Source organism: Gallus gallus, chromosome Z, assembly GCF_016699485.2.
Source record: "Gallus gallus isolate bGalGal1 chromosome Z, bGalGal1.mat.broiler.GRCg7b, whole genome shotgun sequence".
Taxonomy (NCBI): Eukaryota; Metazoa; Chordata; class Aves; order Galliformes; family Phasianidae; genus Gallus; species Gallus gallus.
The window spans coordinates 14,104,521-14,130,851 of record NC_052572.1 but is presented as its reverse complement, the minus strand read 5'-3'; the positions used below and the strand labels follow the sequence as shown (position 1 = coordinate 14,130,851).

General features: G+C 36.7%; 2 protein-coding genes across 2 annotated transcripts; one reads left to right on the top strand and one right to left on the bottom strand.

The window, feature by feature from the left end:
- On the top strand, window positions 1–8,721 carry SELENOP1 (selenoprotein P1). The gene is made up of 5 exons (NM_001031609.3): window positions 1–48; window positions 1,200–1,402; window positions 3,112–3,324; window positions 5,125–5,242; window positions 6,930–8,721. The coding sequence occupies exons 2-5, from the start codon at window positions 1,212–1,214 to the stop codon at window positions 7,587–7,589; spliced, it is 1,182 nt and encodes a 393-aa protein (NP_001026780.3). The 5' UTR covers window positions 1–48; window positions 1,200–1,211; the 3' UTR covers window positions 7,590–8,721.
- On the bottom strand, window positions 7,877–26,331 carry CCDC152 (coiled-coil domain containing 152). Its single transcript, XM_040656564.2, has 8 exons — window positions 26,009–26,331; window positions 23,709–23,814; window positions 21,083–21,188; window positions 14,066–14,134; window positions 12,856–12,920; window positions 11,417–11,519; window positions 10,520–10,647; window positions 7,877–9,569 (listed from the first exon to the last, which is right to left on the bottom strand). Exons 2-8 carry the CDS (start codon window positions 23,769–23,771, stop codon window positions 9,453–9,455), a joined length of 651 nt encoding a protein of 216 aa, XP_040512498.1. The 5' UTR covers window positions 23,772–23,814; window positions 26,009–26,331; the 3' UTR covers window positions 7,877–9,452.

Sequence of the window (26,331 nt, the reverse complement as noted above, 5' to 3'; positions counted from 1 at the left end):
GTCCTTCTGCCGGCAGCGGAGCGGGGAGAGAGGAGAGGCAGCTGCGGGGTGAGGGGAGTGGCCGCTGGAGGGCAGCGGGAAGGTTGGGAGGTGCGGGGCGGAACGGAGCTCCCGCCGGTGCGCGGCTGCTGCGGGGCGCGGTAGCGCGGCACGGGGTCCTGCCGGCTTCGTGCGTTGGTTACGGACCCCGTAGCGGCCGGCAGCTTCCCAGGTGTGTGCGGGACAGGGTTTCAGAGCGCTGTGCCCCAGGTGACTGCGGTACAACTGCTGGAAGGAGGCACGGGGACAGCTGGAGCTGTCAGCTGTGCCGGCTTCGCGGCGTTTGTCTCTTGCCTGGGAAGATCAGTAATTAAAGTGCACTGCTTTTTTTATGTATCTATCTTAATAGATCGTGGTTTTCGTCAGTCTCGTCATGTGTCAGAACTCGCTGTTTCCATAACATTCTGTATTTGCTGTCAGACGTGAGCGCTGGAGCTGCACAGTCCCACAGCCTAGGGCGTGCTGGGAACAGTGTTAACGTTTTATTTCTCAATAATGAGTTGTCGGAGCATATTAAGCCAAAGTTTTTATGCTGTTGGAATGAAAGGGTAATTACAGAATTTCCTGAATGTTTTGATTCCCACGAGCATTAAAGGAACACAACGTGGGCAGTGGATTTTATAGGATATGGCAAATCCTGGAACTTAAATTTTCATTTCCTGTTTTTGCAGACTTATTTCTACTGCCTGCCTTGAGATTTTTTCTCAGTGGCATCCAAGTGCTACAAACTGCCTTCTAAAAAACTTTGTCTTTTTCCTTTTTCCTTTTTTTTCCTTAATATCCTTTTCTGTAATGCTGCTTTGAACACACTGCTAGTGCAATTACTGTGAAGTCAGTGCTTGGATTTGCACCTAGGTTCTTACCAATGTAAATGGGTTCAGCACCGCTGTTTTCAGCACAGAAGAAATGGATCTGTTTAGCAGCATTAAAAAAAATCCAGTTTATTTTAACTATTAAAAAAAATAAATTTATTATAGAGGAACTCTGCTACTAAATAAGATAAATATGGTCGGGCAGCAAACATAATGGAGCAAATATATTCTTGCTGTTTTCTTTTTAACTGAATGGAGCCAGTATCCTGCTGTGTTTTGTGTGGGAATTTCAGCATCTGGACTTCGTTCAGGCATTGATCTCATTTTGTTTATTTTCTTGCTTTTCAGATAGGCCCAGCCATGTGGGCAGGGCTGGGGCTGGCCCTGGTTCTCTGCCTCCTCCCGGGAGGGGGGACAGAGAGCCAGCGGTGCCAGGAGCCCCCGGAATGGCACATCGGGGAGGAGAGCCCAATGCTGAATGCCAGGGGGTCAGTGGCGGTGGTCGCTCTCCTCCAAGCTAGCTGATACTTGTGCCTCCTGCAGGCTTCCAGGTGAGCACCAGTTTCCTTCCCAGCTTTTGCTAAAACATGAGTGAGCACTTCATACAGCCAACTGAGGATAGTATACACACTCAACTATGGGTGCACTCTACAAGGAATAGGTTCCTCAGATTACCACTGCCATACATGACCTGGCCCTACTGACCAGGCCATTTCCCAGCAGCTCCAGTTCTTCATCTCTCAGCTTTGCCCTAGCTTGAAGGATCTTCTGTTCACGTTGAATTTACAACATAAAGTACAATCAGCTTGAAGGTAATGAAACCCAAAACACACTGAAAACACACAAGAACAGTTCAAGACAGATGCTTTGGTTAGCGGCAAATAATTAATGTAGGGAAGCACTGAGACCAAGAAACATAATTCTCTAGCATGGCTTGAACACTTGAAATAGACAGACCCATGATCATTACTTCTTACGTAAAAATAAAATAAAATGAGAAGAAAAAAGCAGAATGTGTACCTTTCATGTGCCTCTGTTCATGGGTTCTGGATAAAAAAAATTCAGAAGATGCAGAAAAGACTAACCTTGCAAAAAATTGATGAAGCATTTAAGGGAATCATCACTGTTACATTTTCACGGAAGACCTAGGACATCACTGCTCCAGTTTCTAGAATGTACCTTGGTATAAATAATTAGATAATATGATAGTAACAGCAGCAGGAAAATAATTTTGAGCTGGCCTAAACATGAATTGCCTGCAGTGCTTGTCTTTGGTTCAGTGGTTGTGAAATCACTTTGGCATGAAAATTCTTAGTGCTGGTTTCACAACTTGATTAGGATCACTGTAATAACATGTTTGTTTCACACTCCAGGCTGTAAAGCTTCATGTTATGATAGTCTTAGCAAGTTTTTCATGAGCTGGATTTTGGAAATAGCAGTGGCAAAGCTCTGGCTTCATGGCTGACTTTCAAAGTAGTTGGATTTGACTCTGTGCATTTTAAAAAAGGCTGTATTCTTTGAAGTCCTACATCCTGAAAGTGAAGAAATGAAAGTGTTTTTTATTTCTAGAGCAATCCTGTAGTAATTATGCTGAGGCCAATTAGGTCATGAAGGCATTCTGTAGCTGCTCTTTTGACCCAGCTGCTGTCCCTTTTCTGTAATGTTCTTTTCTGCCTATTGCGGAAACTAGACAAGTCAAAATGAGAGTGGGAGCTGTTGGCCTTGTGCTGTAGGTTTTCTTTCTTTGTTATTCAGCTTCCTGATGTATTCATTCTGCATTCTTTAACAAACTATGCGACCCCAAACTCAGCATTTAAGTAAAAACGTTATGCAAGTTCTCTCTGTCAGACCATGAAGAGTGTGAAAGAACTGACATGAAAATAACGCTGAATTCAGTCTGATAACAGATGTCTGCTTTACTTAGTACTAGTATTCTAGTTACAAGGATAGGAACTGAGGCATGTGAACTTTTGTAGGGTCTGACTTGATGGCAAAACAGGATCATACATTCCTTTATGTTGGAAAAGAACTTCAACATTTTCAGTTGTGACAGAGCTGATACTCATGGCAAAAAGCAAGAACATTTTAATAGTATTAGACTGTTGCTTAGAGGAGAAAACACTCACTGTAAGGTGTGCAATGTGGAGCACATTAACTTTTGATGAATGTGGCAAATAACTTATTTTTGTATGGAAAAGGAAAAAAAACTCTTATGATTGCCTGCTGATTTATGGTCGTCTTTTTTCACATTCCCCTCCAGATTGGAGGACCTGCGAGTGAAGTTAGAGAATGAGGGACTGGTCAACATCTCATACGTGGTTGTCAACCATCAGAGTCCTCATTCCCAGAAGAAATTTCACCTCCTTCAGGAAAGTGTTTCAGACCATATTACTGTCTACCAACAAGATGATCACCAAGCTGATGTCTGGACTACTTTAAATGGAAACAAAGATGATTTTCTCATCTATGACAGGTTTGTGTTTAAAGGGAAAGACTGGAAAAATATTTGCGTGTATTTAGAGTAATGATTTGTAGATATCTGTATTAATTCATTAAAATAACCTCACAACAAAGTCTTCAAGCTGTGTGTGTGTGCACTTCTACTGGAAAATGGAAGCTACAAAAGAAAAGCCTGCTTTTTCCTAAGTAAGTTTGGGATAAGTGCATATAATCTTTATAAGTAATTATGATGGCATTGGACTGTTGAATTTGATATCATGGTTATGATATCATGGTTATGGTCTTTGTTTTTATTCTCTAACAACTTTGTTAAGTCTGTGTATTTGAAAGAAGACTCAAGCCCAGAGAGCTACCTGAATTCTCATCAGAACATTTTGACTGAAGTTGCTGAAAGTGTCCTGTAGCTGAATGAAAAACATAGAACCATGGAAACAATTAGCTTTTTGATAACAGGATGCTGGGACAAGAGTCTTTTGGTAGAACCAGTAATGTCTGTTTAGTTGGAATCCCGAGTTTTTGTTTTGGAAGTGATGAAAATTGTTTGAGAACTCGCACTTCTAAAATGCCCATCTTGATTACTATTATATTACTGTAAAGAATGTTCTGTCCTTGTACTGATGCATAATGAAATGTAATGAAGAATTAGAAAATTATTTAGCTTTTTTTTTGGTAATATGATGTAATTAGACAAATTAGCTATATTAGGCAGCAAACGTGCCTAAGATGGAAAGTTGCTGCTGTCTGATGGACAAAGAGATCAAGACTGTATGTAGTCTGTGGAGAAGCTACAAAGCTGACACCTGGCCCACAGCATTTGAAATGTTGAACAGTCCTGCACTGTTGACCTGCTGGGTATGTGTACACCTACACTCTAATTGGTTTGGCAACAGTTGGGCTGTAATCTGTTATGACTCTAGGAATTTATGTCCTACTCATTGCTGATCCCAGATACTTATGGCAAGTATTTAAAGGTAGGGCTGAAAGACCTTCTGTTGACATTGCAGATGCCTGCTTATCAAAGTGCCCTTGCATACAGCTTCCACATTCATACCAGCTGCTTTTAGCATACCGGTTGTACAGTTAAGTACATACCAGAATATTGTAGTACAGATATGATGCAAGTATGTATCATAAAATCCCCCTTCCAATGCACACTAAATTACTAATGTAGATGGTTCATATTGTACCTTCCAATCAAAAATCACATTAGGTTGCATTCAGACATTCCTGCTATCAGACAGGAGATTAGGGAAAGGCTCTTCAACGGAGGGTGGTTGGGTACAGAACAGGCTCCCCAGGGCAGTGGTCATCACCCTGAGCTGCCAGAATTCAATAGCCATTTGGACATTACTCTCAGACATAGGGTTTGAAAACTGGGTGTTCCGGTGTGGAGCCAGTAGTTGGCCTCAGTGATCCTTGTGAGTACCTTCTGACTTGGAATATTCTGTAATTCTATGATTCTTTGTATACAAAGACCATGCAGTGATTTGTACACCTATGCAAACTGCCCTCCTCATAAGGAGGACAGGTATTGCTATTGTGTACCTTTGGTAATCTGAGTGCAGATAAACTAGAAGTTTCTGCCAGCAGAGTGAGTACATCCATAAGAAAGCAGACTTTGCATGTACTAAAGCAGTTGAGCAGACAGGTGTTTATGAGATGGAGATTGCTTTTTACTTGTGAGCTCCTTGCAGAAAAATGCTATCCATGGGACTGCACAGCATTGGTGGACTGGTGTAAGTAAAATAATGTATGCTGAGATGAAATGTTAAATTTTATGTGTATGTAACCTTGAAGTTCTTTTTCTCCTTAGATGTGGCCGTCTAGTGTACCACCTGGGTCTTCCCTATTCCTTCCTGTCTTTCCAGTATGTAGAAGAAGCTATTAAGATTGCATACTGTGAAAACAACTGTGGAAATTGCTCTTATACGGTATTTTCTTGTTTCATTCTTTATATACTGGGGGGAAAAAAAAAAAAAAAAACCAATACTTAAGAATCTTTGTCAGTATGATTATCAAAAAAGACAACTTTCAATGTATGCGTTTCTTGGGCCGTAACAAAGAATATGTAAGCATTTTTGAAAATTGATCTAATTTAGAATAAACTGACAGTTTAAATTCCTGCAAAATGTTTTCAGAAATTTAGATGTAACCTTGGATGCTAATTCTGTTTGTGGAATTTCATGCAGTCAGTGAGAATTTAGCTACTTTAGTTTTTGGGGAGAGGTAGGCACTTTTTTTTTTTACAGTGGAGATGAATCTGAGCAACTGTTTGAGTTATGATTCCTTTTAGTTTATATTTAGAAGCAGTATACAAAAGTTACTTTAAAAAATGGTAATGCAAGGGGATGATTGTTACCACAAAAAAAGAAGAGGAGCTGTATTTTACATGTAAAATTGAACTACTTTAAGGATTACCATGCAATGCAGATAGGTAGTGATGAATTTGATCCAGAAGAATCATTATTTTAGCTCCCATCAAACAGCTTTCCAGCTCAACATAGGCCTCGGGCAGGTTAGATGTGGGATCCTAAAGTAAGAATACTTTTTATTAGCAACTACTTTGATTATAGTTCCCAAAAATGTACATTAGGAGTCCTGTCTAGTTACCAGTGGTGTTGTAAAACCAGATTTTGATACATTCATATCATTCTTCAGCAAAGTAGCACTTTCAGAAACAATCATGTTTTTTTTCTTTTTTTTTCCCCCTGGGATAGCTCTAAGGGGAACAGTGCAAAGTGTTTAAATGCTAAACACCTCACATGCTGTTCTGGAGTTGAAGAGCACCTATGTACCTTGTTCAGCTTTCAGCCTGCAGTGTTTACACAAATAATCACAGCTGGAGTCACGTGCTCTGATAAGCACAGCTTTTTGGGCACTGAAATAGAACATGAAAAATGTGATAGAAAATATTTCTTGTTCTGTATTTCACAGAATTACAGCCAGCCAGGTTAAGAATAAAAAATAAAAAATTAAGAAGTCATTTTTGGGTGACTGTGAGGACTAACCAGGATAATCTTTGCCATTTTCAGTGTTGGTTTTTTTTTTTTTTTTTTGATTAAACTTTGACATTAAGAAACTGAGTATGCATTGCTGACCGCTTTATCTACCTTTACTGAAGAATCTTCAGAAATCCACTGACAAGCTTATCTGTGCCTCAAGACCACAACCAAGAAAAGTGACAGTTAAGACGGGGACCTGGGGGTCATGGAGGACTGTTGTGCCTCAAAGGCAAACTTTGGAAGCAGATGTTTCTTCCCAGGTTTTCTTTATAATCGCATGACCTTTCAGAGGGTTCTACAGATTCCCTTCCTGGAGCCAACACTTTCGGCTTTCCACTCCCTGCCAACCTCCAGGGCAGAGGAGTTACAGAAATAAATTTTTGGATGGTCTGTGTCTTGACTTTTCTGGAAGCTAATGCTAAATGCTTTATTATTTTTCAGGAAGGAAATACAGACTGTAGCTCACACTTTGTAGCACTGTGTTAGTTTATCAAAAATATTCATAAACAAGAATTTTAGATATCTCATTGCATTGTTTTTCTAGGTATTGCAAAAATATTTAGTTAATTAATATCTTACAAGTAGTTTAATTAAATGCAATGTTTCTGTTTTTCAGGAACCTGATATTGATAATATATGTGAAAACATCACCAAAAAGGAAGATGAGAATCTAGCAGGGATAGAACCTGAACCTGAACCAAGTGGTCAGCATTCACATCATCACCACCAGCTGCACAGGCACAGACACCACCACCACCATCGTGAGGGTGGTCGTCATTCAAAAAATCAGAACCATCAGGCCCCTTCTGAATCTCAAAGACGTCACCCTCACAACGGTCGACGTCACAGAGTTTTTAACCACAACAGACATGATCAAATAGGTAGCCATGAACAGGTAGAAACTCTTCCTCCAGGAGAAGGTGTGGAAAATCTTCCACGTGTTACAAAACTATGAAAAAAGGGGAAAACCATCTGCAAAAACCAGTTAACTTGAAATTGGCAGACAGCATCAGACTCTACAACCAGTAGCTGATGCTGTCATTGTCGACACCTTTTGTTTGAAGAGCTAGGAAATTCTATCACTTGACAGTGTCGTGGAGCACTTCCAAATTCGTGCAGGTGACACGGCCAGCTGTTAGCAGAGGACATCACTGAATCCTGACAGTGACGTCTGCTCACTGCTGCCTGAGAGTCAGCAGCAGGAGGAGGAAGTGAAACTAGTGACACCTGACAGTGACAGGAAAGGGCAGGAAACTGAGCATGAAAAACAAACTAAACACTTAAAAAATGCGGGGGAGTCATATGGCCTACATTTACTTAGTTGCAAAACTGGAAAAAAACTATCAGATTATGTATTTCTATTGCTCCCAGATAAAAATTAGACTAAGGTGACAGGAGTGTAGAGCCGAAATTTTGCAAAGAGCAGTGCTCTTGGAATTGTACAAGACCTGTCAAACTCCATCTATGAAAATTTCTTACTATAAAGGAATTGGATTAACCCATAGTTTGTTTTTCTGTTACAGTGGAAAGGTGTCTGCATGGTTGATTAATTTGTCTTTCTTGTTTCTCTTCTAATGTTCTGCTTGCATTTGTGAGGACAGGAGCATAAACTATGACCTAGGGGCTCCTGTTTGATTTTTTGCAATCAAGAACAGAAGATAAGCAAAAGAGATATCTTAATCTTTTTTTTTTTTTTTTTAATTAAGAGGGGATATATTCAAAAGTTTTTTTTCTAAAGTAGGTATACAAATTATGTACAAGCAAAGCTTATTGCTAAACAGTGGACCAAAATAACTTTTTATCTTAAATGTAAGATACAACAGTAACTGCAATGTTTTAAAATAACAGATCATATACTTAACTTTTGTGGGTTAAATATAGTGCCAGGTTCCACTGATGCACCCTACTACAGTTTGTCAAACCCCACTCAATCAGTAAGTTCATGCCTGAAGTGAGAAGCAATATTAACAGCTTTCTGTGCGGAATCAGTGCCTCTATCAAGAAAGAGACAGGACAAACTCAGCCTTTGCTTAATACTTTTCTTTGCTTATGACAGTATGGAATTTGTTATCTGTAGTCTGTATTGATTAGTAAGGCAATATACCACTGACATTTTTATAATTTCTTTGTATGTAGCTTAACATTTTCTAATTTTGATTAACTGTGTTGAAGTAAAAATTCTTTTGTTCAGATAATTCCTGGATGAGCAGAGGATTCCAGAAAGGAAAGCTGCTTTGAAAGCATGCACCATAATTAATGATGATTGAATAGGGAAATTATTACTCCTATGAAAACTGAATCTTTTTGTGGTGAATGCTGATGAGCAAGAAAGTAGTACTGAATATAAACAAAATGCATGGCTTTGGAATATTTGACAAGAGACTTTTCAATAAAAAATGTTCAGCATGTCTCCGTATTTTGTTTTTACTTTCAAGTGCGTAGTTTGAAATATACTGTTTCTCATATATTCTACTGAAATGCTTCATGCTATTTACTCAAAACCGCCTCTGTTTCAAGTGCAAATCTTGGCCTTTATTAAGACGTTGCTCTAAGTCTCTTATGGTGTTTCGGAGGATCTCAATTTCCTTATTTTTCTCCTCCTGGAGGTGCTGTAGTTTCTGTAAAAATGCAAGTAAAACTTTTGTTCATAATTGCCAGGTGGGACTATGCATATCAATACAATATGCTATTGCCAACAAGAAATATTTTAAGAATGCCTTTTTCTTGGTATCTTTTATCACAGTATTAAAAGAGATGAAATCCCCCCCAGACTCTATTTCTGTGGCATTACAAAGTCCCCAATCCACAAAGATATAAATGCATGCAAAATTTATCACTGATGTTATTTCTATCTCAAATTTCAAAGTTAACAGTTCTGTACTAAAACCACTTCACGTGTGATCTTCTGTTGTTATTCATGTCAAAGGTGTTAAGCTGAACGTTGTCTGTACCAACATCACTGCAAAAGGACACGGAATTGGCCATCTAGAGGTGGGAGAGGTGTGTTGAAGAGATACATTGACTAGACCCTGTAAGTTATGGAAGTTCTTTTGCTAAATAAAGTTTTCTTGCAAATGAAACACAGTAACAGCCAAAAAAGCCCCGCTGTTTAGAATGGGCTGTAACAATACTTGAGTATTCACCGATTAGGAGTTATTGGAGCACTTACCCTTCGATAGATACTTTGTGGCAGAACAGAAGCATCTGAAAATGATTTTGTTGTTTTGTTCTGAACTCTTGCCAATTTAGCACTGAACTGAAGGAGCCAGGGAAGAGAAAACATTAACAATCCAATAAGGGGAAAAAAAAAGAAAAAAAGAAAAAAAGAGAAAAAAAATGATGATAAACAATACAAGCAGAAGTCCCTTTTCTTTTTTCATTTTTCTTTTTTTTCTATTCTTTAATGGATGTTGTATCTGAAAGTCACTGCAAGATTATCTAGTGTTTAGTTCTAGGACAATGAAGTTTATCAGAACTGAAGATAATTACAGGTGGTATAAATGGTACAAATATTCTGTTCCCACTAGCTTACACGTAAATATTTCTGAAATGCTAGATAAAAAGAACACTCCTAAAATGAAAAGTTGAAAGTACTTTGGCACCACATTCTCATATTTGCAGGAGGAGAAAATGGAAAGGATGCTCAAAGCCTCTTAAACCTTCTTTCATGTACTACATATATCTCAGCCCAAACACTTTCACAGCTTGTTTCTTATTGAGTATGTGAAAGATTTGAACTATTTCCTTCACTATTCTGTAGTGACGACTGAGCTGTGAAATGTGTGCTTGAATTCCATGTCTGAAACCTCTCAGAAGTATATAGAAAGGTAATACTAAAAAATAAAAATATTAAAGCATTCAGAAACAATAACAAAAGAATAAAAATAAATAGAAAACATTGTTTTAATTGCTTTATAGGTAAAAAATTACCAAAATAATTAAATAACTTTCAAAATAATTTAAAGGAAGAACACTACAAAGCTCAGCCTCCATGTACAGTAGATAGAAGTGTAGATTTCTGAGCAGAAGCTACTTGGGTCCCATAGTGAAAGAAAGAGAAATGCCAGCTATCCTTCTGAAGATCACTTTTTAAGATGCTTAGGTTTCATCACACTACTTTGTTATGCACTAATTACAGCATTTTTCACTACAGTCTTCTAAGTTTACTCAATGCTTAACTGAGCTTTAATTCAGCAGAACACATACCTCTATCTGCAGTTTAATTATTTCATTCTGTTTCTCTTCATCTTGAGTTTTCAGCTGTCTGGTTAGCTCTAATATTTCCAGCTCCTTTTTCTCTATCTGTTCCTTATACTCCATCTCTTTTGCTTCAGCTAATACCACAGTAATGCCAAACACGTTGGTTAAACTAATTACATAATATGGTTAAATAGAAAAAACAAAATAAAACAAAAACAGAGCATTTCCCAAATAGCAGAGCTTTCTTCAGCAGCAGGTCAGAACAATTTCTGTCAAACAAAACAATATACTTTAAAGCTATCTATCTGGAACCATAGTGAGACTGTGCTTCATTAAAGCAGCATCACGTTTTACAGATACTTTGTTTTGCTTTTTTACAGCAAAGAGAGTAAAAAAATCCCACTTCTTAAGCCTATGTCAGTAATGAAAGGTAGTCACTAGTACAAGCAGGTGTTTCCTTTTGCAGCACTATTTATTTGCACAAAGTCCTGCTCTTCTGAGGTGTAGCTGAAATAACCTCCTAGGAACCTACCTAAATCATTTTTCAGCAATTTCAAAGCAATTCTCCAGTCAGAACTTAACTCAAAATTCAACACCTTCAGATGTTTATGTACAAGTTCACAGTGTCTGTTCTACTTGATTTGGAACTCCTGCTCATCCAGTGTTGCTGTAATAATACTTCATTGCCATTGTCTATTCAGTTAAGATAAAATTCAGTTTGACACAAACATGTCTGTTTGTTCTGTCAGTACTACACCTGGACTCAAAGTAAAAACTGTTTTCCAGTCATGTTTCCATGAGGAAGTTGAACAATTTTTTGCATTTAAGCTACTGAAGTACAGCTCTTACAGGTTATGACATGGTTTATCCAGCTGTAGAACGTTCAGGCTTCAGAAAACTTACCTTTTTTTCTCATGTTGCAGTTCAACTGTGCTATTTCTAATTTGTGGTCTTCCTCTTTGTTTTGAATTTCTATTGTGAGTTTCTCAATCTGATCTTTATACTCCTGTGAATATAAAATCTTCATAAGAGTCTTCAGATTTCCCTACTGAGAAAGCCTTCTGCAAAGCATATTTTTCATATCAAAATATACAGAATAATTCAGTTATTTTTAATTTTATAATTCTGTACTTGTTTTTTGTTGCATCTGCTCAATACCAGAATGTCCAGCTACTTCTTACTTAACCCAATGAAAATCTACAGATAAAAGATGCAGCAGATTTCATCTATCTGTTAAAATAAAATTATAAACTGCTTGTATTAGGAGAAGGGGCAAATGGAGAGGTAGTATTCTTTTCCCCAGTGCATTGTTCTGCAGTTGGTGAAATAACTACAGTTTTACTTATAGAGATTTCTGGTTGTAGAATTGTACAACAAAAAGTTGTATCTGAAGTATCTCAGATTGCTAATATTGCTTATATCAAGGACTCCACAACTTTACACTGGCAGCAGTGGAAACATCAGTGGCATTAATGCTAGTGGCCCTGACATTGAAGTTAATAGTTTGAGCATACTTATTTTAAATTTACGTCAAGGAGAAATACTCCAGAACTATCAAGTAATTTGCTGTAACTGCCAATGCAGAGTTACTTACTCCCAAGATCTCATCAGAACCATCTGTTGTAGATAGACATGAACTAGAGCAATGCTCAGAGGCACTACAAAGGCAGTTACTATCTGGTGGTAAGAGCACATACAGGATAATCAACTAAGTGCCTTCAGAACATCACTAGGAAGATTCAGTGTATGTATACATATATTCACTCATATATATGCAACATATATTCATATTATTCTCAAACTGTCCAGATAACAGTTCTATTGGTATTAAAGTTTTATATAGACTCTTTGCTACAATAAATATATGGCAAAGAAAATTGACATCCTTTCCAAGAATAATATGATAGATAAAAAGGACAGGGACAGCAATGGAATTTATTTTGTGATACATGGACCTATCCTCCTTACAGCATTTACTCCCAGAGAAACTAAAGAGATAATTCAGGTGGTATTTGATCCCTGGCAGTAGAGTTAGTATCTTGACTATCACAAAATTGTGTGTAAGAAGTAGATTCTAAAACTAAATATTGTTAAAAAATGAGCATATCTCAGATTGAGTCAGAGTTCTCAGCACTGTTTAGTTTTGACCTTTTAGTTTTTGTAAAACACTCTTGTACTGTCATTAGAACAACTTTTCTCTTTTTACACGGGATAAACTTTAGGAAAAGTGAAATAGTAATGTGATTAGTAGCAAACTGAAGAATAAAAAGGTCTGAGAACTGCTTCAACAGAAACAGAACTGTTACTATTCCTCCTATTAAAGAATGATCATTCTGACGAACCTGTTCAGAAGCCTTTAATTTATCTTCCAAGACATGAATGTTTGCCTTCAGTCTGTCATTTTCATCTAAACAACAACAACGGAAAAGAACAATACACTAAACAGTTAATGTGGACACATGGAAGCATGAAAGAAGATTATTTACATTTTTTTTAACTTGTCTGGACTCTAAAGAGACCTGACATTTTCTGGATGCGATAATCTTAACTTACAGAGGTATGCACTGTCTATACAATTTTTTTAAAGAAGAAAATTCATTGTATAATTGTAATATATATATGATAATATTGCGCTGAACTGCTTCAAACAATCTTCAGCATTTGTTTACCAGTGCATTCAAGAAAACCTAGATTAAAGATTAACTTGCACAGAAAAAGAAAGAATATTAACATATAAATAGTACTTTCAAATTAGGAGATGTAACTTTTTAAGTACTTGTTTCTCAAAACCAGAACTTAATTTGTGTCCTTTACAGCTTGTTTGTAGTGATAGCAAATATACAAATTAAAAAGCAGTATTTCAAAAACAGAGTTTAGGAAAGCAGATAATGCTTTCTTGATTAGCAAAATTCATTCTGATTATTAAAAACAACCATCTACTTCCAATTCTTAGAGTTTTATTAACTCTTATGCTAATGTACCTTGAATACAGAATAGGTATATTATTAAATATGATAACTAGACTGAAGTATAAAAATATGTTGATATATGACATGTATAAAAATATAGTAAGTACTTTTACTTTTTAATTAAAATAACAATGAGCATTTATGAAGAATTTATGGAAAACAGTCAAATTTCAACTTCCTTAAGATGAGGATTAAGACTCCAGTTTTACAAAACACTTTAGCGAACACTGCATAAATGCTTTAAGAGAGTACAGTTCAGTAGTTGAGTAATACTTTCTCAGTTTTTCTTAAGTTTCCTTAGTTATGCTGAAATAGATTTTAGATCTAACTATTAATTAAAAATCTTGCTAGGACAGGAATTCTTTTATGAGTGGATTCTAGGCAGAATAAGAGTAATAGACATTTACTAAGCACATAGACCACCAAAATCTGCACAGGATTGATTTTAGATACATTTCGTTTCATTTCTGTCTGGATGACAGTGAGCTTCTCTCTAAAAAACACACTGAATATAAAGAAAAAGTTAAAAACGCTGTTCATACTATATTACTGTACAGTATATATAAGAACATTTTTCTTTTACCTTTTATGTTACACTGGTTTTCAAGAGTTTGTGTAAGACCCTTTATCACATTCCGTAGAGTAGTGCATTCTAGAAGTGAAAAATCCACTGTTTGAAAATATGTTCTTCACCACTTTCATTTTGGAATTTAATATAGCAATTGAAAAGATAATGAACATCGCATTTAAACAGTATTTTTATAACATAATAAAAATGTCAGAAATAATGTACATTTCTGAGTAACAGAAGTGTAAGCATAATTCTTCATTATGGTCTTTCAAAAGTGTTTAACATGTTTTTTTGGGATAGAAAGAAAAATGTAATTCTTTGCTTACTCTAATAGTGACTGATAGTCTTTGAGAACTGGCAATCTTTCTCTCTGGGAGTTAACCTTATTTAATTCACACAACTTCAGAGAAGGACGTCTTTTGCAAGAAAGACTTACTGTCCGTATATATCTAAACCTCCTTTGCACGGTATAAATCAACTCAAAGATTCACAGCCTTCTATCAGTAGACTATAAGAATTCAGAAAAAGTAAAGAATCTATACACTGTTTTGTTCTTAGGTTGGGCTTTTCAATAAAAACTACTTAAATTAGTTCATATTTGAGATTTGATTTATTTAGCAATGTCATTATACCATGTCTCTGCTTTTCTAGGTGGATTTTAGGATAGACAATGTCATGAAAGATAGCCTGCTGTTAGTAGCTAAGCAAACATTTGATATGTACAGGAATTACAGTTTATTTTGGAAAAATAAGTGAACACTTCATAGGAGAGGAGTTTGAAAAATGATTGTGAGCCGTAAGTCATTGGATTCAACTATGAATTTCCAGAGAGGGAAGTGAGCACTGTGAAAATCTTCATTAACTCTGCAATCTATAAAGGAAAGAAGAGAAGACTGAATAATTTTGCTTTACAAATCAGCAAACAAATATTTTAATAAAGGAAGTTTAAAAGCCAAAAGAATTGCTTTTCTATATTAAGTGAATATTTTCTGCTGCAAGGCTTTAGTCCTTCAAACTTGCTGAAAACATCTGTCCTGAAGATATGTTTCCAGGGCCTAAATGTTTTATTACTTAATTTTTAATAAATATTACTAAAAGTTTTCTTAGCATAGCTAGCTAAACAATATTTGAATGGCTTACAGAATCTGGCTAAATACTAATTTCAAGGCTGCTAAGTATGTAAGCTTTGCATACATAAAGGATTATGAATTGTCATAAAGTATAGCAAGGCATGAAAACTAAAAGTAAATGTATTTAATAGTAAGGTAATAGTAGCTGAATTGCAAACCCAAGGGTAATAAAAATGAACATGATGAAAAAAATCTGTTACAGACTGTGAAAAATGGTTCTTAAAATGTCCTTTGTCATTTTTTTTCACTTGTTTGCCTTCTTATCACATGAATGACCAGTATTGCAAAAATGCTTGTACTTCATTGCAGCTAATCTTAAGCTGTTAATGGAGGAGATCTACTTCCTATCAAATATTTGACTGACCTCTACTCTGAAAATCTGGCAATTTCAAATTCAGTCGAATGGTTGATTTCAGAAAATTTCAGTTTGCATGTGTCCTCTGGACATCTTTTACAACTTGCTACTAAGTTTTCAAGACTCAGACAAATAGCCCAAAAACTGAAAAAGACTTCTGCCATTATATCAGCGGCTAGCTGCTGCTCTGTAATAACAGCTGATGTTAATCTCTTCGTCCAGTAACTATGGTCGTAATTAGAGGTGCTTTAGTATTATGAAGAAAAAGGCTGAGACTGGGAAAGTAGATGTGGAAGAAATCGAGATGTAGATGGGAGGGTCAAAATGCAGCAGAGCTAGGCACTACTTGCGAGATAGATGACAGAACTGTGGGTCATGCAACAGTCAACAGTGAAGAGAAAAGCCAAATGCCAAGAGAAAAGGGATAGAGGTAGTAAGACACCGTGCAACAGAGAAAGGTGGGTAAACAGGAAACTCAGGGCAGGCTAAAGGCAGGACATAAGAAACCATGCCTTAAGAAGTGAGTTCAACCACTGAAGTCAAACTTTCTTAATTCTATCATGTTTGAATCATGACTTCTTGTTATTAAAATTGGTCTAGAATACATGTATAAGTATACAGCTTCTCCCCAGAGCAAGAAGGTGAGGAGAACAAGGAGTGGTATCATGATTTGGGGATTAAACACCACCATTATCTTGTTACAAATATGTCTCTCAAATGCTTTATAGCCACCTTGATTGAACATTAATCTAAATCCTGTTACTGGCTATACAGATAACAGCTTACTATTATACTGTTACTGCTTATTTTTAGCTTTTATCCTGATTACAGACTAAAATTTAACAAGTGGCACAATTATATGTGTGTATATATGTGTATATATATATATAATTTTCCTAGCCATCAAATAAGGATGTCATTGTATTCTTGGCAGTAATGACGTTTTCCACATCAACATCTCAACAATTTTATGTAATTAAGGTTAGGTTTACTTCTTCACTAACAGCATTTATGCCAAGAATGCTTTTAAAAAGACCAACACAATGTGTATGTGTGTGCATACACATGCAGCTTGTTGCTATACTACATATTTATATTCCATAATTTTACTTTAAAAAACCTGTGTATTTTTTGTATTTGAGTTGGGCTACTTATAATAGAACATTTTGCTCTCATTAAAAACTCTCTATATTGCTTCTATTCCTTGTAATTCTAACAGTTAAGCTACAAAAAAATCAAAGACAGGGAATACTGGGGACTCTAAAACTAAGGTTGCTTCCTCTTAAACCTTTTCTTTCTGTTTTCATAGTACCACCTCACTTCTGAAATGGCTTTTAAAATCTAATACAGATAAAGTATGTTAAATAACAGTGCTTTGTATAAGATGAAAGTTATGATGAAAACTGTGGATCCTGTAATTAAAGTCTGCATAAAAAAATTCCGGAGTCACGATGGTGAATTATGATTCCAGCTCCAATATTTGGTTTTCTACTCAAACATTTTGAACTTTAACCTATTCTGCCTTCAAGTCTGCTTTTCACACTGCTGTGCTAGCCACTGTTATCCCCTTGTTTCATTCTTCTAAAAAAGCAGTAGAGGGAGCGCGAAGGGCATAGGAACAGTGTCTGTCAGCTCCTACACCACGTAGAACACCGTATCAACAGTATTTGTGGGAAAATCCTATTCAGAATTTGAAGCTTTAGGTCACTATGTCTATTTCTACTAGCAGATTCTGTTAACAATTTTTCATTCCTCTGAAAATGTCGGAAATAAATTCTAGAAAGTCATACACACATTGTAAATACATCTGTGCATGTGAGTAAACAATTTGACAGCAGATAGTCTTACGATGAATCACAGGTATTTAGATGCAAACTACTTTTTTGTCCAATCCCAAGAATATTTCCTTATCTTTATTATCTTAAATAAATATATATAGGCAATTTTCTCACGTTAAATTACAGTTATGACTGGGAAAAAGTACTGAGCTCACAGTTTTCCTTGCCTACACTAGGAAAAAGAAAGCACAGTTTTGCTAAATGGTCACAGCTTTGAGGATCTTTGGCATTAGTGTGGCTCCTTCTCTGTAAAGAATACACCCTGCACACACAAAGACTGAACAGCCAATCAATATTATCTCACATTTAGTATTCAGAATTCATTGCAGATACTTCCATTCACATTTATGACAGAAAATATTTGCTTTTCTTTTTTTCTTCAAAACACTAATCAGCAAATACGTAATACTGGAGATGCTATATGGAATTGTAGCATTCAATATGCCAGTATCAGCTTAGTTACTTGGAAGCAAAATCCAGTGCTGCAGTATCTTCTGCTGCAAGAAATATTTGAAGAAAGTGAAGTAATTGCTGGTCAAATAAAAATCCACTCATTAAGACATAATAGTGCCACCTTTGGTTTTCTGTAGAAATAATGCAATTGCTTTCTTTTATAAAGTACGGTAGATTTTATTCAGCACTGTAGTCTGCACCACAATTGTCCATTTGGTCAGTATAGAAAACATTTTGGAGAAGAAAACAAGAATGCCAGATTTGTCCATCTCAGGTTGATCACAATGATTTACACTAAACAAAAACTGCCATCCTGAATCTCACCTTTGAGAGTAAAGAAAATATTAAAACAATACAAAGCTCATTTGTTATCTTCCAGAACATGTATACAGTTGCCACGTTGCCCATCCTTTTCTATGTTATGTTTGGTTAAAGAGTTACACGCTCCTCTCCCCACTGAGCTTTATAAATTTTCTTTCTTCCTCTAAATATCCCTCAGAACTCCCACTCTTCATTTACCTTGCACAGTTCCAAAGAGACTTCTGGCAATCAAGGATGTCAAGAATCTCTCATGTTCTCACTTACATTTTTTGGAATTTTCTTGGGATGTGAAATGCTATTCTCATTTCAGTTTCTCATATTAACATAGGGTTTTTCAGCCAGAATAAAATCCACTTCCTCTACCTATGGCAGCCACAAGTCCTTCAGGGCAAGTGGAACAACAGCCTTTCCTTCCACTGTGTTTTTGCTCTCTTCCCCATTGCTGAAAGAAGCATGTTTATTTGGAATCATATGTGAAACATTCACCAGCATGTGGTCTGTTATGTTTTTCCTTAGCTGTTCTGTGATCGCTTTGTGGTCTACTGCTATTGCTCAGTTGTTTATCTATCCTATAAACTCACTTGCTCTTGTGTTAAATTTGCAACAGGGTGAACTTTTTAATCTTATTTAACTTGAAAACGTATATACATTAAGAATGCATGTTGTCATTGTTCATCAAAAATTTCACACAGATGTTCAGATCCAGCAATTTCAGTTGCTTTTGGATCAGTTCTTCTACTGACACTCTTGGGAAATGTGTCTGAGCTGGGCTCTGGGAAGTGGCTTGGGGCATGAGCCTAGAAGAAATCTCTTTTCCAAGCCACAGTTGGCCCTATCATTATATAAAAGTCATTCTCACATGTAGAATCTGTTAGGATAACTCTTGCCAGAATAAGAATAGAAGAATCAACGATGCCTTGTTCCCAAACACCTTCTCCAGTTCCATGCAGGACTCCTCTATATCCCCATAAGATGTGTTTTTCACTGCCACAGTTCTTTGACTATCAAAAGCGTTCTACAAAGATCCAAACTACCTGACACAACACTTCCAGTGCTCTGAGTCTGAATATACTGTCTGTTATTACTTTAACTTGTGATTTTATTAAATTTACAAAGTCCACTTAATCAATTTAAAACTAAAAGGCAAAATGCTTTGAAAATATTTTGTAAGTACTGTAATTTATGATTTCTTAATAACCAATAATGTCCTTTCAAAGTATTTTTAACTTTATAATTACTGCTGATCCTCAGCAACACAGTAACTCATGTTCACCTGAAAATTTCTCTGACAACATCCACTGCAGATTATGGCAATATATTGAACAAAATGGTTTGAGAAACTACTGTTTGGTCACCTTCAATGAATGTCATTCAAAAATGTTACTCACATAAACACTTTGAATTTTGTGGTGTGCTAAAATTCTATAGGAGTACTCTACTGGTACACATTTTAACCTAAGAGAATGTAGCCACATTAACTAGCTTATTTTCTAAATAGATTCTATGCCCTTGGTATATCTTATTTATCTCATTACCAAGCAGATTTCAGAAATGCCTCTTGGAAATCTTACTATGTTTCAAGTTACCTCTTTTTACTTTGTCCTTTACTGCTACTAACATGTTGGCAGTCTCTCTTAGTCTCAGACCAGAATTACTAACTTCCAAAAATTCTGCCTCCTATCTATGTCCTTACTAATTTGTAAATTACTGCATCTTGAATATTACTGAGTTTTTTTTTTTTTTTTTTTTTTTTTTTTTTTTTTTTTGCTGCTGAACTTCATTTCATACTTCATGCTGATTACTCTGGCATTTCTACTCTGACTTCTGCCATCCACATTTTTTTTTTCCATCATGTGTTTCAAAACAGCTTCAGAGATTGTTCTCCCCAGTTTTATCAGCATAACTATCTCCTCAATTCATTTCACTCTTATCACATTGGAGTGAGGCAATTTACATAGCCCAAACCTCTCTTCTGACTTCCATCTGTTTTCAATCTGTTCTGCTTATGGTGTCCTTGCTTCAGTCTTCCCAACTGCTCTGACTTACTGCATTGTCTCTTTTGTATTCATTATCTTTTATCCCATGGGTTTTATGATAACAATAATTTGTTCTTTTTGTCAACATTTTTTCTTTCCATCTTTATAATTTATTTCATATAAAAAAACCTCCTCTTTGTTTTCATCAATAATGAAGCATCTTGTTATGTTTGAGTGACTGTCCTTCGTTGTCTTTTGTGCTCAATAGAGAACAAATGTTTTTAATGAGATAAACCAGAGTTCCTCTCAGTTTGCTGTCCCGTATCATAATGCTCAGTAGAAGATACTTCAGGAAAGAGTAAAGATATAGCAAAAGATACTGCCACAATGCAATATCTCATCTTCAAAAAATACAAATAAGGGATATCTGAGCAAGCAGTAGTGTCTTTGTGTTTAAAACTTCAGGATTCCAGGAGGTTGCTGTTAGATACAGTCTAGCCAATGTTATGCATGTCTATCAAAACAGCATGAAAGAAGACACTGAAAACTATAGACCTGACAGCCTAACCTCAATCCCTAAAAAAGTTATAGAGAAGATTATCTTGGGTGTCATTGAAAGAACAAAGAACAAAGCTATTTTCAGAGTGTTCTGGAAGAGAAAGCTCTGCCTTAATTACTTGATCTCTTTCTGTAATATCCACCTCCTTGGATAGGCTGGTGGAAGGGTAGATTCTATTACTTGCCACAAAATAGACATCACTACATTTCACACAGTATCTAAGATCCTTGCTATTTTATGTGACTGAAAATAATAGAAGTATTTCTCAGAACTTCCTTGATACAAGCAAAAAGCATTCTTTCACTGTGTTTTTTTTTATTTTTATTCTGTGTGTGTGTGGGGAGGGGGGTTTGTTTTGTTTTGTTTTTATTTTTTAGGAAAAAAGCCAAGACCTTACCTACTTTTACTGATTCCTCCCTTGATTGGCTTAATGTTAACAACCTGTTAGATTTTTCCAGCTGAAGAGCTAATAGTTTGTTTGCTTCATTAATTTCTGAAATTTTCTAGGAGATGGGAAAAAAATACCAACAAATTTTATATTAATAGCTTTTGATCTAAGTTTTAAAGACTGTGTTTTAAATTTATATAAAATTAACATTTAACAATAATGCAGTCACAAGCTTATATTACTCGACCTCCTGGAAATTCTATCATAGAAAAGATGAATCATAGAATATTCTGGGTTTGGAATGGACCTCTGAAGTTCACCCAGTCCAACTCCCCTGCTATAAGCAGGGACATGTCCTGAATCAGGGTTTCAAAATCCTGTCCAACCTTACTTGGGCCACTTCCAATAGCAGAGCATCCACAAATTCTTAGGGCAACTGTTTCCTGTGTCTTATGACTCCTATTGTGAAAAATTTCTTCCTTGTATCAGACCTAATTCTAACCTCTTCCAGTTTAAAACAGTTTAAAACTGTTCCCCTTGTCTTGTCACTACAGGACCTGTTAGAAGGCCTCTCCATGCTTCTTATAAACCTGTTTTATGTAGTGGAAGATTATAATAAGGTCTCCCCAGAACCTTCCCTTCTTCCAGCTAAACAAATCCAGCTTCTTCAACCCATCTTCATAACAGAGGTGCTCCAGACCTCTGACCATCCTCATGACCTCCTCTGGACCAGCTTCAACAGAGCCATGTCTTTCTTATGCTGGGATCCCCAAGCCTGGACACAGTGCTGAAGGTAGAGAATCATGAGGGCAGAGAAAAGGGGAACAATCACCTCCCCTGCCCTGCTGGCCACTCCTGATGAAGCTCAGGATACAGCTGGCTTTCTGGATTGCAAGTACACATTGCTGGTTTATAATTAGTTTTTCATCCCCAGGTTCTTCTCAACATGACTGCTCCCAGTCAATTTCTCACCCAGTTTGGTCAAAATCTGGGGATTGCCCCAGTCCAGGTACAGAACCTTGCACTTGACCTCGTTGACCTTCATGAAGTTAACGTGTCAGACTTGAAAGCCTATGCAGTTGATAGTTTACCCTGCAGCACTAAGAACTAGCTATAAACTAGATCCTTCTGAATTCTGTAGTGTATGGTCCTCACAAAGTTCTTTTTACTGCTTTGCATAAGAAGTTGTGAATGCCACCATTGGGAATCAACATGACTAATGTGTATGAATAGAAACTGGTATGATATGTATGTATATCTATTTATTTATTTCATGAGAAACACTATGTTTATTTTAGGCACTGCTTCTCTATTACCTTTAGTGTGGATTTACTGAACAGGATCAACTACCAGAGAGATGGCCTCTGGGTCTAACAAGGAATCCAGTACCAACTTTCCTCAATGGATCAGTCATTAAGAAATTACACATAGAGAGTTCAGTGAATATATATATTAAAAAAAAAAAAAAGAAAGAAAAAAAGAAAGAAAAAGAAAAAAGAACAAACAGATTTTCATTCTATAGTAGTAACAATTTCTAGAACAAGGAACAATTTCTGAAGCAAAAGTACAGCAGAGCTTTGTAATACTGGTATTAACAGTGGATGTGTCTGTTAGAAAGAGATATTCCAATCTTTTCTTGAGAAGTCAAAATTGGCCTCAACACCATTAAAATTCTAGCACAGAAACAAATGCTTCTCAGACTTCACAGATCTTGCACAGAAATTGTGACAAGTTGGAAGGCTGAGCAATTACCAGTCACATGAAGTTCAACATGAGCAAGTGCCAGGTTCTGCAGCTGGGAGAGAGCATCCCTTGCTGTACATACATACCTAGGGGATGAGAGGGAGCAGAGCAGTTCTGCCGAAAAGGTTCTGGAGGTTCTGGCTGATAGTGGATAGACTCTGAGTCAGCAGTGTGCCCTGGCCACTCAAAGAGACCAATGCACCGTGGGGTGTCTCAGGCCCTGCATGGCCAGGTGGCTGAGGAAAGGATTATCCTGCTCTGCTCTGCACTGTGCAGCCTCACCTTGAACACTGGATACAGGTTGGGCACAACAGTATAAGAAGGAAATAAGAATATTAGCATTCAGATGAGATCTATGAAGATGAAGTTGATTCTAGAGGGTACAGAGTGTGAGCCCCTGCTGGGGTCCCTTGGTGTGTTGGGCCCAGAGCAGAACAGAGGAGCTGAGGGGAGGCCTCATGGCGGCTGCAGCTCCTCACAGGGTGTGGATGACAGCACTGAGCTCTGCTCTCTGTGACAATGACAGGGCCTGAGGAACAGCATGGAGCTGTGCCGGGGGGGGGGCGTAGGAAAGGATCTGCACCAGAGGGCAGAACATAGGGTTTGAGTATTTGGGTGTTTCTGTATGAAGCCAGGAACTGGACTTGGTGATACTGGTGGGACCCTTCCAACACAGGAAACTGCATGATTCTGTGATTCTCTTAAATCAGTTGTATCACTCTGAGATAAAACCAATACAAACAGCTTTGAAACAGCATGGTATTACAAGGTAAATTAATCAGAATTAGCTGACAATATTTAGAAGAAACCTCCACTTGAAAAGCTTACCATGATATAAAAAAATATCTATGGATAGCAATTTCAACTCTATTTTAAGACTTTTTTCACTTACCTTTTCTATCTCTGAGAAGTTATCCAAAAGTTTGTCAAGATTCACCACATTGATTTTCTTCATGGCTGTGATTCACTTATTTCCAGAACATTTCATCCAGTGACCACTGCATATATAAAAAATAGACCTATTAATTTTCAGAAGATTTTGTATGCCCAAATGTAAGCAGAGCACATAACATGTTTGAAAAAATTATAACTATTTTTTGCCTATTAATCTAAACTTCAGCCAACCTGAAACCTAATATTTCTAAGAAATAAAATTAATGTCACAGAGACCAAAGTCAATCTATCAAACTGTCAGATGATGTAAAAAATTGTTGCAATTCAAAAAATAAATCTGAATCCACTTCCATAGACACAGTGACACCATTTTAGCTAAAATCACGTACGATGCTTTTAAAACATACGAGCTACTTCTTTTTATATATGTTACTAAAACACATTTGCTTTCTTATCCATATTTTTAAAAACAAGAAATTGAATGTATTAGGAATACTCATTCTCCACTGTGCATCTTTTAGAAGCAACAGTTGAATCTCCGTTAGATTTGATTAACTTAAAAAATATTGCATGAGCAAAGGAGCTTTTACCGGGTACATATTAATGCAGAATATACATTTTTAACTGTTTACATGCTCTAATACTTTATTCAGGCTTAAAGCTACATACAAATTTTCTTATAAACAATCCACATTAATATCAGTGATGAGGCACTGCTGCACATAAACCTCACCGTGTCAGTAAAAATCAATGTTTTGAAGCACACCCATATAGCTTCAGATTGGTAACACAATTTCTGTTTTTACAGGAGTTCTACTTACAGAATCTTCTACATGAAATTGCAAGATGCATCTGATATAAAAGATATGAGTGTTTCTAAAAATATTTCAAGTGTTTTTGAACATCAGGCTTCATCAAACAATAATTCCAATACAGATAAAGCATATATTCTGGACCAAATCATCAGTTCTGCATAGGAATGTATAAGCTCTGTTACATATAGTAAATAAAAACGAAATGAGGGAGCTGATCCAGAAGACAGAATGTGTTACCCAGAAACTGAAGAGGTTTCCACATGTACTTACCTACAATGAAGTTATGCTGAAACATACACATAAATGAACAACTGAGCAAAAACCAAACTGAACTATTTTCTTGTGTATTCAGTATTTCCAGGTCTTTATGTATGTGCAACATCTTTAGAAAAGCAGTGAGACAGTGATAATAGCTCTGTGTGTTTAACAGTTTTCTCTTGTGTCCACTATTTCCTCTAATTAGCACTAAAGGAACTAAGGTGAATTCATTACCTAACACTAAAAACTATTTAAAAAAAAAAACAAAACAAAACAGTAATTTTTAAGAATGTGCCTGAAGAACCAATACTTCTAAGATAAATTGGTGATTTTCTTCAATGCTGGTAATCTTAATGGCCTGTAATTGTTATTACAATGTAAAGAGTTGTTCAAATTGAGTTTGAAACATTTTTTTAGGGCATTCAAGTTTGTAAAATAATTACACATTTTATTTGCTAATCTAAATGTACAGTGTGAATGCTAAGTAGTGATCTTTCCAGTGCTTATCATGGGCATTATCTTATCCATTTTTCTATCACTGTGCCATGCCATCATGCTTATAAAATTGTTTTAACATCTGAACATTGACTGAGGATGGAAGCTCAGGGAGCTGCCATGCTGCGTGCTGTTTTATTTGTGTTTTCATATTCCATGGCATCATTTGTTTACGTAGAAGACAGGATGTGCTAAGCATTTGGCAGCGTTAGGCAACGATGCCACTGGGAATATAACTCCTGCTGAACAGAAAGAATAAATTAAAAATAATATGCTGCATTTTGAATGTCGTATTTTTCCAGCAGGAAAACTCATCACTTTTTGTGTAATTATTATTTATATGTTATGTTCTCCAAAGGCATTTTTCTTAAGCCGCCCACTCCTATTTTAACTATATTCATTTCACTTGGAGGAAGGTTAAAGATTTAACATGCGTTTTCAGACGCCACAAAACTGACACCTTTATTTACTCTCCACCTCTTTATCTCTTACAATCATTTTCTAAGTATTGCTTATGATGATCTTATTTTGGAATTTAAGGTTTCTTCTTTTGTTTCATATAACACTGAAAACTATATATAACCAAAAACGCCCAAGAAGTTCTCCTGATTTTTTAACAGCACATCTGAACTGAATACAGTGATTACTCAGTAATAGGCACTTCAAATCGTCTCACTGTTTTTCTGAGCTCCACCCATCCTGAGGACAAGCGCTAACCACTGGCACTGACCTTGCTTCACTGCTCATTCTTGGAAGACCCTCTGACATTTAAAACACTTGATTTTGCAAGGTCTCACCACAATGCAAGAAGACGGCAGTACCAACTGCTGAGATCCCAGCCAACGGTGTCCACCAGCTCACAGTGGCCGTCTGCCTCTCTGTCCTGCAGTTTGCTAATAGCCAGTGCCTGTGTCGAAGTGAGATCCTCTCACAGGCTCCGGAGTGCAGCAGGCTTAAGGCATGGCCTTTTCATTGGCAGAAGCACAGAGAGAGGGCAGGTGCTGCCAGCCCCTGTGAGAGGACGCCCTGCCTCGCCCCTCCCGGTGCACCCGT

What these genes read in the sequence shown, in the direction of transcription:
- CCDC152 (XM_040656564.2), bottom strand. Translation starts at nt 23,771, where the DNA reads ATGAAGAAAATCAATGTGGTGAATCTTGACAAACTTTTGGATAACTTC. An exon ending in GGAGGAATCAGTAAAAGTAG is followed by an intron (nt 14,135 to 21,082) that starts GTAAGGTCTTGG and finishes TTTCACTTCTAG; the next exon opens with AATGCACTACTCTACGGAAT. An exon ending in CTGCAACATGAGAAAAAAAG is followed by an intron (nt 10,648 to 11,416) that starts GTAAGTTTTCTG and finishes CTGTGGTATTAG; the next exon opens with CTGAAGCAAAAGAGATGGAG.